The sequence below is a fragment of the Diadema setosum genome, chromosome 14, assembly GCF_964275005.1.
Source record: "Diadema setosum chromosome 14, eeDiaSeto1, whole genome shotgun sequence".
Lineage (NCBI taxonomy): Eukaryota > Metazoa > Echinodermata > Echinoidea > Diadematoida > Diadematidae > Diadema > Diadema setosum.
Window position 1 is genome coordinate 35,822,110 of NC_092698.1, and position 13,657 is coordinate 35,835,766.

General features: G+C 37.9%; 1 protein-coding gene across 1 annotated transcript in view; it reads left to right on the forward strand.

Moving 5' to 3' along the window:
- LOC140237458 (myosin-2 essential light chain-like) overlaps positions 1-13,657 on the forward strand; it is a 34,420-nt gene that overhangs the window by 2,828 nt on the left and 17,935 nt on the right. The window contains exons 3-4 of the mRNA XM_072317383.1: positions 4,883-5,023; positions 13,046-13,210. Coding sequence (XP_072173484.1) covers positions 4,883-5,023; positions 13,046-13,210 — 306 coding nt within the window. The remainder of the gene's footprint in view (positions 1-4,882; positions 5,024-13,045; positions 13,211-13,657) is intronic.

A 13,657-nucleotide genomic window follows, 5' to 3' on the forward strand; every position in this document is an offset into this window, starting at 1 on the left:
CACTCATAAAAATTTGTTGAACTTGGCATCTCTGTGTCTGTAACATCCCAGAATGTATGTAGAATAAAAGCACGTAAAGATAGTAGGAGTGAAGCATATTTTTGACTAATTTCTTCTTGAAATTGTCAAGAGTTTTTGTGTAAAGTCACTTCGCTGGGAGACAATACCAGAATTTCAGGGCAAAATAAGAAAAAGGAAAGGTCACTGTCAATAGATTTTGTGTGTTTGAGGGACTTGAAGTCGAAGATGTGGATGTGACGAGGAGCGATTGGTTACATGGGGATCAAAATTGTCAGTTGCTTCATCGTAGGTACAATCAGGATTACTAAGTGTGTACCTATGTTGGGTAATGGCACTTCTATATTTCCCACCTCACAGTAAATCAGCAGTAAAGAAATGATGCGAACATATATCTTGGTGATATGTCAGAAAAGGCTGTCTATGCAAAATGTCAAACTTCTTGAACACAGTCCTGTGAATACTGTCTTCTAGGGCACTTCTTCATAGAGCTATATTGATCAAACCGAGCTGATAGGGTCTGAAGTATTTTACTGCAGTTTTTTGACCTCTGGGTAACTTTCACCAAGGAGGTATGAGAGAACCTCCTTGCTTTCACATACCAGAAATCAGGGATGTGGCCTATTAATGTGGAAACAGGATCCCAACTGTCTGACCTTCTTTGGTTGCCCCGCTGTGATTCAGCTGAGTTTGAGAGGATTTTGTTTGTTTCGTTGCATTTATACGGGTTAACCCCCCCCCCCCCCCCCCCCCGCTATCAGATCACAAATTTTAGAACACCTACACATGCAGTTGTTGTAGTCCAGAATAGGAATTGAGCTTTGCTGTGTAGCATCATTATCTTCAGGAAGGAAAGGAGCAGAATAAAGGTCTCAGGTTCACATCATAAATAGTAGCATAGGTGGCATGTACTTCCTTACACTTCTGTGAGTACCCGGTACAATATGTATCAGGGGGGATCCAGGAATTCCATAAACGGGAGGCGCCTTTACAAAATAAAAGGGGGGTGCACGTGCCCCCATCCATTTTTTTCTTTTATTTCTTTTGTTTTAACAAAAAATAAAGAGGGGCGTGCACCCCCCTATGGATCCGCCACTGTGTATGTTGAACCTTTGCCAGATAATGACTGAACGTTATGCAAGATGCAGTGGTAGTCATAGAAGGGCCTGGATAGTGGAAGAGGATATTATGTAATGATCCAACCCACTAAATTTGAGATTGACGACATTTAAAAACAAATCAAGAGGACCACCAAAGTAGCCAAAGTAGCTATTTGAATCATCTTACAGGTTACCATTTTGGATTACTGTAAAAGTGGATATTTTTCGAGTGACTGATTTTTTCACGCTTAGTGGGGAAAGAAGAGTTTCACATGTTTTTATTTCTGCGGAATTAAGATATCAAGTACAGGGGCATATGGCAAGGAAAGATATTCGCATGCTTTTTTTTCACACTAGTTTCTGGTTGCGCGAAATGTGCGAAGATTTCAACACTGCAAAAATTTCCACTTTTACAGCACCGTATTACCCAATAGTTCATTTTAATCTTTATGTTTGAGTTCAGTTCAAACAGTTGGCATTTTATATTGTACATACTGGTACACTATGTATATTGTAGTTTTGCAGTTTTCCATGTGCTCATGTTGGTCTGGAAAAGAACTTTGAGAGGGTTGTAGATGAGGAAACAATGTGACTGAGGAGTTAAATGTGGAATGTTATCCCAATCTTTACACCCAAGGAAGGCCAGCACTTCAGAAGTTCCCCATAGACTACAAACATGGCATCTCTTTGACAACTGAACAAAGTTCAGTCGCAATCAAGAGTAGACCCTAGGTGTCAACAATAGAAATATTTTTACTTGTAGTCAAAGGTGAATTGAGACATGAAAATTAGCTATGTAAAGCTGTTCTGGTTATTGAAAGCACAGTAGACAAGCAAGGAAACTAAAAAATGGCATCAAAGGTATTTGTTTTGAAGGTACACTGTATATTGTGAGGTAATTCAGTTGGCCCACCCGCAAAATTCAATTTGCTCATAACAGAGAGCTAATTGCCCTTGAAAAACATTCACAGTTTGGCTGATGGCACATGTGGTATGAATTGATATTCAGTGTATAATCAAAATTAATTTTTACAATTCAGAAGGATACAACGTATGAGTGCAGTTCAGTAATGAAAGGTCAGAAATCCCAAAGTGTAACAGAAAGTGAATAGAAGATGGCTATTGTGATTGTTAAGGTTGTATGTAAATCTCATATAATTTTTTTTTTCATTTTTTATTTTTCGCTGTTGTGCTATTTATATAGCAGACAATTGTTAAGCATCATTCCATAAAGAGCTTGATACATGTAGGACTTTGAATTCATGAATAAAGTAGCTTTTTGGTTACACATCTCATGTGGCATGTTGTCAGATGCAATAGGAGTCCAAAGCCAAATGCAATTTTTTCTTTAATTTCACACAAATTACTCTGTCATATGTCAATCTTGTTTCCTCGTAGCATTTTTAAAATTGATCAACTCAGTGTATGGATATACATACAATTCATGTCATATACATACAATTCATGTCATTTAGGTATTGATTTTCTGTTAATTGCACATTTCCCCTTAATCCTAGTTTGAGAGAGGATGTAAGTCAATTTTCTGTGCCTTTTGTAAAAGTACAAGAGGTAGGCCTAAAAACTGACTGGAGCTTTGAGAGATAAATGTATGACTGTTTGTGCATCTGTGTAGTCCCAAAGTAGCTTGGCATGGCACAAGCATAATAAGATCCCGTGACATGATTTTGTATTCCTAATTGGATTTGATACTCTGCTGTGTGGTATTAAAATCCAATTTACCAGAATACGATGGGTTGGAATGGAGCTGTATAGGACGGTCTTGCATTGTTGTGTCGGAGGAGGAAGTATTGTGAGTTTTCAGGCAGAATCTCAAGGCACCATTATGAATTAGTGATGAATGAATGAATGTTGGCACAGCTAATGGAAGTTTTCTGTAGGATTGGTACACAGGAGACACGAGATGACAGGTTTGGAGCATCTACATACACTCCAACAATGTGGTAGGAATAGAAGAGAAGGTTATTTTATTTTTCTAAACTGCATCAGTGTTGAGATAGCAAACATGTTTTTGTGACCTAACTGGTCCAGAGTACCAGCATCAGCACCAGTGGCCTAGAAGTATATCATGTTATAGGATGACACCAAAACAGAAACTTGGTACCTCTCTCTACTGTCCATGCTGGTAGTATGGAGCAGCAATTTACCTTTATGTATAAATCTGTTATCCATACCCGGAACAAGCTATTCCGATGAAGTTTCACCGAAACCTTATATTTAGAAGGGGGGAGGGGGGGGGGGGGGGGGGAGAAGAAGCCCCACAATGCACAGACACAATGATGGTTTTACTGTGTATACTGACATTTTTGTGGTGGTTTTATTTCACACATCTTTGTAGGCTCTAGAATGTGAAAATAACAACACATAGAAATATTGACAAAAATGAAAACAAAAATTTGCCCCACGTGCCCTGTCAGGCCAGCACACAGTGTTGCAGTATCAAGTGACATACCAGTGGTATGGCTCTGATGCTGCAATACTAGTACTTTTTTCTGAGATATTTGCTCTCATTTCATGCAATGTTTTGACAAAATGGTTTGGTTGAGAAGACACACGTTCTCTTAAATATTTGTGGCGTTTTTTTTTTGTGTGTGGCAGTTGCCAAGATTGAATAAGAAGATCACAATGCACAAAATTAATCATTTGTGAAAATAGCTCATCAACTACCATTCACAAAAATGTCTATAAGTAAAGATATCGGCAAATACAGTAAACCAAAATGGCACATTTATGACAGTTTTCATGAATCAAGAAATGTGGTTCTAATAGAACATAATTGATAATTAACTAAATGTCTGTTTTGTTATGTTTTGTTTTGTTTTGTTTTTTGTTTTGTTTTGGGTTTTTTTTTTGCTTTTTTTTTGGGGGGGGGGTCGGGGTATAATGTAAACTAAACTTTGGATATGTGCAAAGAAAGAGGGATGTCACCTGATACACAAACCTCCATCCCTTTCCAGATTTTCATGAAGACAAGCTGGGAGGAATTATTAACGGACAGCAGGAGCTGTCATTATTTCCATGGAATGGAAAATTCATGCTCTATTAATGTTCAATCCTCTAACCCTGTGACACATACAGTACTGTTATATGATGTTTAAATTCAAAACTAATTTACAGGATGTGACTTTAGTATAATGTATGCAATACAATCTGTGCTTTAAGCAGTGGGGAAGGAATTACAGTTGTCAGTTTTACAAATGGTTTATTTAGTAAAAGGGCATTGAGGATTATATCCAGTACCGGTACCAATAGTGTGTTAAACTTCCATTTCTTACTTCCCTCCTCTCCCCTCCTCCTCTTCTTCCTCTCCATTCTAATTCTTCCCTCTCTCCTTCTTCCTCCTCCTCCTCCTCTTCACCTTCCTCATCACCTTTATTCCTTGCCCCTCTTCCTTTGCTTTTCCTTTTCCTTCTTCCCTGCTTCCTCCTCTCCTCGTGGCTTCCTCTTCCTGTCCCTTCTCCTTCTGTCCCTTCTCCTTCTCCTCCTCCTCCTCCTACTCATCTTCCTCATCATCATCCTCACCCTCCTTGTCCTCCTCCTCACCCTCCTCCTTCTTCTTTTCCTCTCCTCCTCCTTGTCCTCACCCTCCTTCTCTGCCATCTCCTCCTCCTCACCATCCTCCTTCTCCTCCTCCTCCTTCTCCTCCTCCTTCTCGTCCTCCTCCTCCCCCTCGTCCTTATGCTCCTCCTCCCTCTCCTCTCTCTCCTCCGCCTCCTCCCTCTCCTCCTTGCCCATCTCCACCACAGAGATGCAGGAGTGCTTCAGCCTTTTCGACAAGATCGGTGATGGCAAGATTGACACAGACCAGCTGGGAGAGGTGATGAGGGCCAATGGAGGAAACCCAACCCAGGCTGAGGTTAGGAAACTCCTACAGGAGTTTGATTCAGGTAAGGTTTGCTTTTTGTCAACACTTCAATGATCCTTTCAGCACCTAAACATTTTTTGCAGTATCAGCATATATCTAAGAAATATTGTCCAGAATAAGCAACATCCACTTTCTATTTTGCATAAGTGGAGACAAAGTGGATGAGTGCTAAATTGACAATAACCTGCAGAACAGGGGCATGTGGGGATCATATGAAGTACTCAAAAAGCACACACAGACACACATAGACATACACACACTCTCATTCACAGTCTCACACATAATGGCACCTGCGGCCTCTCGAGAAAATGTTAATGTTGTTGAGTCTTGGTGATTGCTAGTGCTTATGAAGGAATGGTCATGCTTTATATAGAACAATGTCACTTATTATCAAAAGTGCAATGCCTCTGTTTTCAGATATTCCTGTGTGACTCACTTTGCTGACCATTTCCTCAAAGCATTAAAGCATATTCTGTAATTTGTGAAGTTGATTGATGAAATGAACATTATATTGTGGAAAACATTGGTATAATCATGAATTATTATTATTATTATTATTATTATTATTATTATTATTATTGTTATTGTTGTTGTTGTTGTTGTTGTTGTTGTTGTTGTTGTTGTTGTTGTTGTTGTCATCATTATCATTATCAATTCTTTGTCAACTTCCTAGTCCCAGAGTGACAAAAAGTCAGTTCAGTGTATGAGCCAGTTCTTGTATGTTGACCACTTCACCAGGATTTCTCCCTATTATTTACAAGTGAAGTTGGCTCTTTTATGTGCATAGCTTATGACTCTCCTACACATTGCACAGATGGCATTAGGCCTCTAAGGAAGACTCCAAGACACTGAGGTTTAGAGTCCGACATGCTGTGTGAACTCCGGCCGCATGCTACACATGCCCAGTGAAAGTTCGATGCTTGCGGACATTTGGTCAAAAATGCCACTTCTTGAATCAGTTTCTTCAAAACTTGACAAACTGTGTGATAGAATAGAACAAGTGGAATCTAAGGTGGCTGAAATTGAACACCATGTGTCAGAGATGGATCATGGTTTGAGTCATTTTGAACTTGATTTGGAGGAACTGAAATGTAAAATTGAATCTAAAGCAGACAAGTCCACCATTGTCAAGCTTGAGACACAGATCGTAGATTTAGTCAATAGAAACAAAAGGAACAATGTAGTCCTACACAATGTGCCTGAAGGTGCGGAGGAGGATGCCTCAGATTGTAAGGCAGTGGTACATGCCTTTGTGCGCGACGCTCTTGGTATCCCGCACTCTATGGAGATCGATCGTGCCCATCGCACTCCGATGAGGATGACGGTACGACCAGATGAACCCAGGGGAAACAAAAGACCGCGCCCCATCCACGTTCGTTTTTTGCGTTATGGAGACCGTGAATTGGTGCTGAAGACTGCTATTATCAAACGTGGTGTAGAATTCGGTGGGAACCGTATTTTCGTATCGGACGACGTACACAAATCGACGCGCGAAAAACACCAACAGCTGATGAAAAAAGTGAAGCAATTGCGCGAAGATGGCCATTTTGCATTTATTCCTTGGTCTGTCCCCCGTGTCATCAAGTATAAGGAAGGAGGGAAGGGAGCAGTAGGACCACTCAAGACTATTCGCGATCTATAGACAGAGGATAGTTGATGCGGGAAAAGCATGGTATTCGTACAAATGAACGTGTTTCAACACTGGACATTGATTAGGGCCTTTTTGAATGGCAGAGGAAAGTTAATTTTGCGAACATTATTTTGTCCCCCTGAGTTTCAGAATTTTTTTTTGAGAATTTTGAGAAGAAACAATGGATTGTCATAAGTGCCTAGATGAAAGGTTTCAAAGTAAGACTTTGCTTTGTTTTAATTATAAGCACCCTCTATTGGATTTACTACAGAGTTTTGTAGTTTGTATGTATGTAGTTTTGCTTCTTCAGATAAAATGGCAAATTGATTGCATGTACAGGTCTATGAAAACTAAATTGATGACAAATTTGAACAATGAGTGAAAATATAGAGGTTAGGTTATACTCTCTCAATGTCAGAGGTTTAGCTAATGATGTGAAACGAAGATGTCTATTTAGTTGGCTTAGAAGGCAAAAATATGATTTATTCTTACTACAAGAGACACACAGTACAGAGAACTGTGAAGCAGTGTGGTCAAGTGAATGGGGTAATAAAATATATTTTTGTCACGGTCAGTCGGACAGTGCAGGTGTCTGTATTTTATTAAGAGCCAACTGTGGTTTAGATGTTTTGGAAGTACACAGAGACAAAGAAGGAAGGTTACTTTTGCTTAATTTGTCTTATGGTGAAACTACAAAGTTTACAGTTGTAAATTTATATGGCCCAAACAAAGATAAGGTGGATGTTTTTCAAAATTTACATGATGTATTAAATGAGTATTGTGAAGAACCTTTGTTCATAGGTGGTGATTTGAACACTGTTCAAAACCCAGTTTTAGATCGGTATCCAGTTCATGTTCGATATCACCCCCATTGTTATGATGCATTAGAAACCTTAAAAGATGATTTTGATCTTGTGGATGTTTGGCGTGAAAGAAACCCCAGTAAGCTACAATTTACTTGGCGCTCCAAACTCTCACGTAGCAGGTTAGACTATTTCTTGGTTTCTAAAAATATTTGTAACTATGTTGAGGATTGTAATAGACATTATGGGCACAGGAGTGACCATTCAGCTATTTCCTTAATAGTTATTAAGAAGGTCCCTAAAAGAGGACCAGGGTTCTGGAAGATGAATACATCTCTTTTGTCACAAGAATACAATCGGGAACAAATAAGAAAAGTTATAATATCTACAATTAAGTTGCACTCTCATATGAGTGTTTGTAACTTATGGGAGTTTGTTAAATTTAAAGTAAAACAAAAGTGTATTGAATTATCTTCAAAGATTAGACGAGATTTAAAACATAACTTCCAATTATTAGCAGAATCAATAGAAAAACTTCAAAACGATTTTGATCAAAATCCTGATGATCATGATTTAGAAAAGTTGTTATTGAACAAGAAAGCAGAATTAACTAAAATTCAAGAAGAATTTGTTAGGGGATCAATGATTAGAACCCGGGCTTCTTGGGTCAGTGATGGTGAAAAAAATACAAAATATTTTTTTAATTTGGAGAAGAGAAATTACAACAAAAAACATATTCAAAAACTTCAAAAGAATGACGAGATCGTTTGTGACCCATCTGAAATTTTGATTATGGAAAAGGATTTTTATGAAAATTTATATACATCATGTAAAGTTGAAGAAAGGGACATTAAAGAAGTTTTTGATAATATTTCAATGCCTACGCTAAAAGAAGAACAGGCAAACCTCTGTGAAGGCATGGTATTTGAAAAAGAGTGTTTCGAGGCTGTTAAATCAATTCCAAGTGAAAAAACTCCGGGTTGTGATGGCCTTCCTATAGATTTCTACAAGGTATTTTGGCAAGACATAAAAGATATACTATGTCAAGTTTTTAACACATGTTTTATAGATGGAGAGCTGTCTACACTGATGAAGCGGGGTGTCATCACTTTACTGCCAAAAAAGGGTAAAGATAAGCTCCATTTGAAAAACTGGAGACCTATCACACTTCTGAACAATGATTATAAAATTTTAGCAAAAGTTCTTGCAAATAGACTTAAGAAAGTTCTGCCTTTTTTAATAGATTTTGATCAGACAGGCTTCTTAAAAAATCGTTATATTGGAGAAAATATTCGACTATTGAAAGATGTGATTCAGTATTGTCAAATGAAACCATTCAAAGGTTTAGCTGTGTCAATAGACTTTGAAAAAGCATTTGACAATATTGAGTGGAATTTTTTAATAGCTTGCTTAAAAACCTTTGGTTTTAAAGACGACTTCATTACATGGATTAGAGTGATGTACTCGGACATATCCAGTTGTGTAATTAACAATGGATATTCTTCAAGCAATTTTAATTTGCAAAAAGGTGTCAGACAAGGTTGCCCTTTATCACCCTATTTGTTTTTAGTTGGAGTTGAAATCCTAGGTATCATGTTAAGGCAAAGTAAGAACATTACTGGCATTAAAATTGATGGAGTCGAACTCAGAGTTAGTCAATACGCTGATGATACGATTGTATATTTATCTGCTAATGAAGTGAACTTAAGAAACACATTTCATTTACTGTCTGCTTTTCAAAAAATATCTGGGATGAAAGTTAATATTGAAAAAAGCAACATCGCTTGTCTTGGTCCGTGGAGTGGCACTTTGTGCTCAGATATCCAGATGAACTGGGTAACAGAATATCTATTTTACTTGGGAATATATATACCTTTAAGAGGAAGTGTAGACTGTTTTAACCAGAATTTCCAAATAAGGTTGAAAGAAACGGAAAGCACACTGAACATTTGGAGACACCGTAACTTGACACTGCTAGGAAAAATTACTATAATTAAGTCACTGGTGATGCCTAAGTTTGTGTATTTATTCAGTAACATACAAGATCCTCCAAAACGTTTTTTTGATGAGTTACAGAGACTCCTGTTCAACTTTGTTTGGAACCAAAAAACTGACCGTATTAAACGTATTATTATGTATGATGATTACAAAAATGGAGGCTTGAAAATGCCACATGCAGAAAGTTTTTGTCAGGCATTAAAAGTATCATGGGTAAAGAGATTTCTCGAGGAAGAAACTCAAACAGGAACCAAAAAATGGAAATTGTTCTCTAAATTCTTTCTGGAGAAATGTGGAGGAAAGAGTGTTTTCAGAGGAAACTTTAGTGCACACGATTGTAACCACTTATCTGTAAATCTCTTTTGGATTGATGTATTAAAGGCTTGGGCCCATTACAGATACTACAACCCTGCTAGATATAAAGATATACTTTGGCAACCGATTTGGAATAACTCATTTATTAAGGTAGCAGGCAAAACTGTATTTTACAAAAGGTGGTCCAATGCAAGTATATCTTACGTTAGAGACTGAATACGAGAAAATGGTTTTTTTAAGTCTTTTGAAGAATTGCAGGCTGAATTTAATCTTCCTATTTCAAACTATTTAGATTATTTTGCAATTTTATCAGCTATACCTGCTGAGTGGAAAAGAGCTTTGAAACAAGAACATGTAAATGTTGATGAGCAGCCGGAAGTTTTTGATGACAAGTTGGAAGCATTTGTATGCCATAAATTACCTGTTAAATTTTGTTACTCACAGTTGTTAAAAAAGATCTGTCCAACCGAGTATTCCCGTGTTTTGTTAAAATGGGAAACAGATTTGCAACAACCCCTTGAGAGTTTGATTATATGGAGAAAGCATTTCAATATTTCATTCTCTGCCACATTAGATACAAAAATTAGAACCTTTCAATTTAAGTTTTTGCACCGTATAATTGCAACAAACAAATTTCTATTTAAAATTGGTATAAAATCATCCCCAAATTGTAATTTATGCAACACTGAAGAGCAAACATTGCTCCATCTGTTTTTTTACTGTGATTATGTACGAACCTTTTGGCAAAACGTTACGAAGTGGCTAGAAAGAACTGCAATACTTTCTTCACCTCTAACCTGTATTGATATCTGTTTTGGTATTGACACCCAGAAGACTCTGGTAAACACCATTATTTTATATGCAAAACATTTTATTTTCCGTAACAAATGTCAAGACAAGACCTTAAGTTTTGATCAGTTTAAGAATGAGATAATTTATCTAGAAAAGGTTGAAAGAGCTATAGCTTATAGAAAAGGAAAATTAACATTCCATAGAACCAAATGGTGTTTGTTACTTGCAGTCTAAGCAATTGGGCTCAGTTACATTCCTAAATTCTAATTACAGTCAATTACACTTTTAACTCAGATTTTCAAACCTCTGCACTTGTCATGATCAGTATGACTATAGACTCTGTTTGGACTGGCTTGTTCGGCCTGTAGACAAGTGGGGATGGAAAGTTTTGCAGAGATGATTAAATCATCCCTGAAATATGACTGAGAATATGTTGGGGTTGTGGCTGAGCCCAATAAGCTGTGTGGACTCGGTTCTTTGTTTTTGGTATAAATGAGGGAGTTTTTTAGCCTCCCCCTTGCATTGTATTACAATTTGTTTTTACCATTGCAAAAAAGAAAACATTATACTGTACTTATATGCAGCAATGTCAAAATTCTGTATCTGTTAATCTGTGAAGAAGCAAAATAAAGACGGAAAAAGAAAAAAAAAAATGCTGTGTGAACTTCTGTTGGTTGATTTAAAACCTAGATGAGGCCCATGTCACATTAGGCTGATGTTAAAGGACAAGTTCACCTTCATAAACATAAGGATTGAGAGAATGTAGCAATATTAGTAGAACACATCAGTGAAAGTTTGAGGAGAATCAGACAATACGTTCAAAAGTTATGAATTTTTGAAGTTTTTGTGCAGTAACCACTGGATGAGAAGACTACTGCAGTGTGTGAATAACTTAGATGTCACATGCGTACAACAATATCAGGAAAATATAAAGAGAATTTCACAAAATTTCATCTTTTGAAAAAAGTACACGTTTCCCCGACTCGTTACCGACAAATGTTATGGGTAATATTATTCCCCCTGCCTTTAGAAAGAGGCAAGTCAAGTGCTCTTTTATTACGAGAAAAAAGTGAAAATATGTTGAATTTTCTTTATATTTTCTTTATACTGTTGTACACATATGACTCACAAGCTGTAGTAGTCTCCTCATCCAGCGGTTCCAACACAAAAATTTTTAAAATTCATAACTTTTGCATCAATTGTCCAATTTTCCTCAAACTTTCAGTGATGTGTTCTACTATTATTGCTGCATTCTCTGAATCCTTATGTTTATGAAGGTGAACTTGTCCTTTAACATCCACAGAAACCTTCTTGCACTGCTACCTGTAGATATCATGAGTCTGCTTGATAATTCAGATTACCACAGGGATTCCTCTCTCCTGAGGTATGTTTCGTGATCGAAATGAGGGCTGTTGCTATCCCGTGTAGAGAAATTATGTGAAGCGATTTGCTGTATGCAGGGCAGTGCCCAACCTCTATTTGCCCTCAAGCCTGGAATGTTTGCATTTAAAGTGTGCTGCAGTCTTGAGTGTATGGATAAAGGCTATCATTGGTTTAATCTAAAGCTACTAGTTCTATTCAGTGGTAGTTTTGGTACATGTCACTCTAACTGGATTCGCTACTGTGGGCCTCATCTAGGGATCACAAGAAACACAATTTGTGGTTGTTGTTTTTTTCACTGAAGTTAGATGATTTTTTTATTTCTTTAATATACTCACAGAAGGTGCAGCTAATGGTACTTGTTCAGTAGGATGAGTGCTTTCATTCTATTACAAGGCAAAGAGTTTGGTAGTCCAGAATGGTAATATGTAAATGCTCGTTATAGAAATCGCTAGATAGAGGATTTGTCATTTGTCATATCATAATACAATGAAGTGATGTGGTTGGCTGTATATCTAGTATTGCATGTACACCTTTATATATTTATGTAATGCATTAATGATTGGCTAGATTTTTAGAAGTTAATGCCTTCATCAATGTGTTCATTTGCTGTTCACACTTCACAAGTTCACTGTATATAACTAGGAGAAACAAGCTTAAGTGTTTATGGTAAGCCAGTCATATACAGCGTATCAGGGCAATTACCCTCCCCCCCCCCCCCTCAATTTAGTGAGTAAAGATTAGGGTTAGGGGTAGGTTTAGGGTATGGAGTTTAGGTTAGGGTTAGGATTATGTTCAGGATTAGGGTTAGGGTTAGGGGAAGGGTCTGGGGTCATTGCCCAGGGAGTAATTGCCCTAGACCCATATAAGTCAGATTCAATGTCAAAATCAAGAGAATTATAGGAAGCAAGACATGATTAAAGCCAGCTAGAAGCTGAATGGATAGAAAGTGAGTGCCATGTCATCAGATTCCTTGCAGACTTGTCATTTCGGGATTATTCTGATATCCTGGTATAAAAAATCCACTCCCCCTCTTCACTACCCTCCCCTCTCCTCCTGCCCCTCCCCTCTCTCTTCACCCCTTACTGTTCCCTCTTTAATTCCTTCCTTCCTCCTCCTCCACCAGGTCATAGAATCAGCTTTGAGGAGTTCCTGCCCATCATGACAGCCACCATCAAGAAGAAGGAACAGGGTACAATGGATGAGTTTGTGGAAGGCCTTCGCGTCTTTGACAAGGACAGTAGCGGCCTCATCAACTCGGCTGAACTGCGACATGTCATGACAAGTTTGGGTAAGTGATTATGTTTTGATACTTTGTTTCATGAGTAAATGAACTTTGGAGCAAGATGATAGCTTAACCCGTTGAGGACGGGCTGATATCGCTACAACACACATTTTCCATCAGACACTTGCCTGTGTATACTTTGGACTTGTCCTCAATAAGTTGAACTTCCTACCTAGCTTCCACCCCTCCCCCCCCCCCCCCCCCAGTATGTTTGCACATTTTGTGACAAATCCATCCGGTTGTTTTATGGCAGTGTGATGTAGTATATGAGGAAGTTTGATGTCATGATGGAGGAAATGTAGGAAATTTAAAGATACAAACCCCATGATATCTAGCCGTCCCATTTAAATTTCCTTCTACTGTCTACACCATATATTTAGTGAGTCTAAATTTTCACAAATCGAGACTTCCTGATGATTTCCGAGTGGTTAAATTCACGATCGTGGAGTCTTG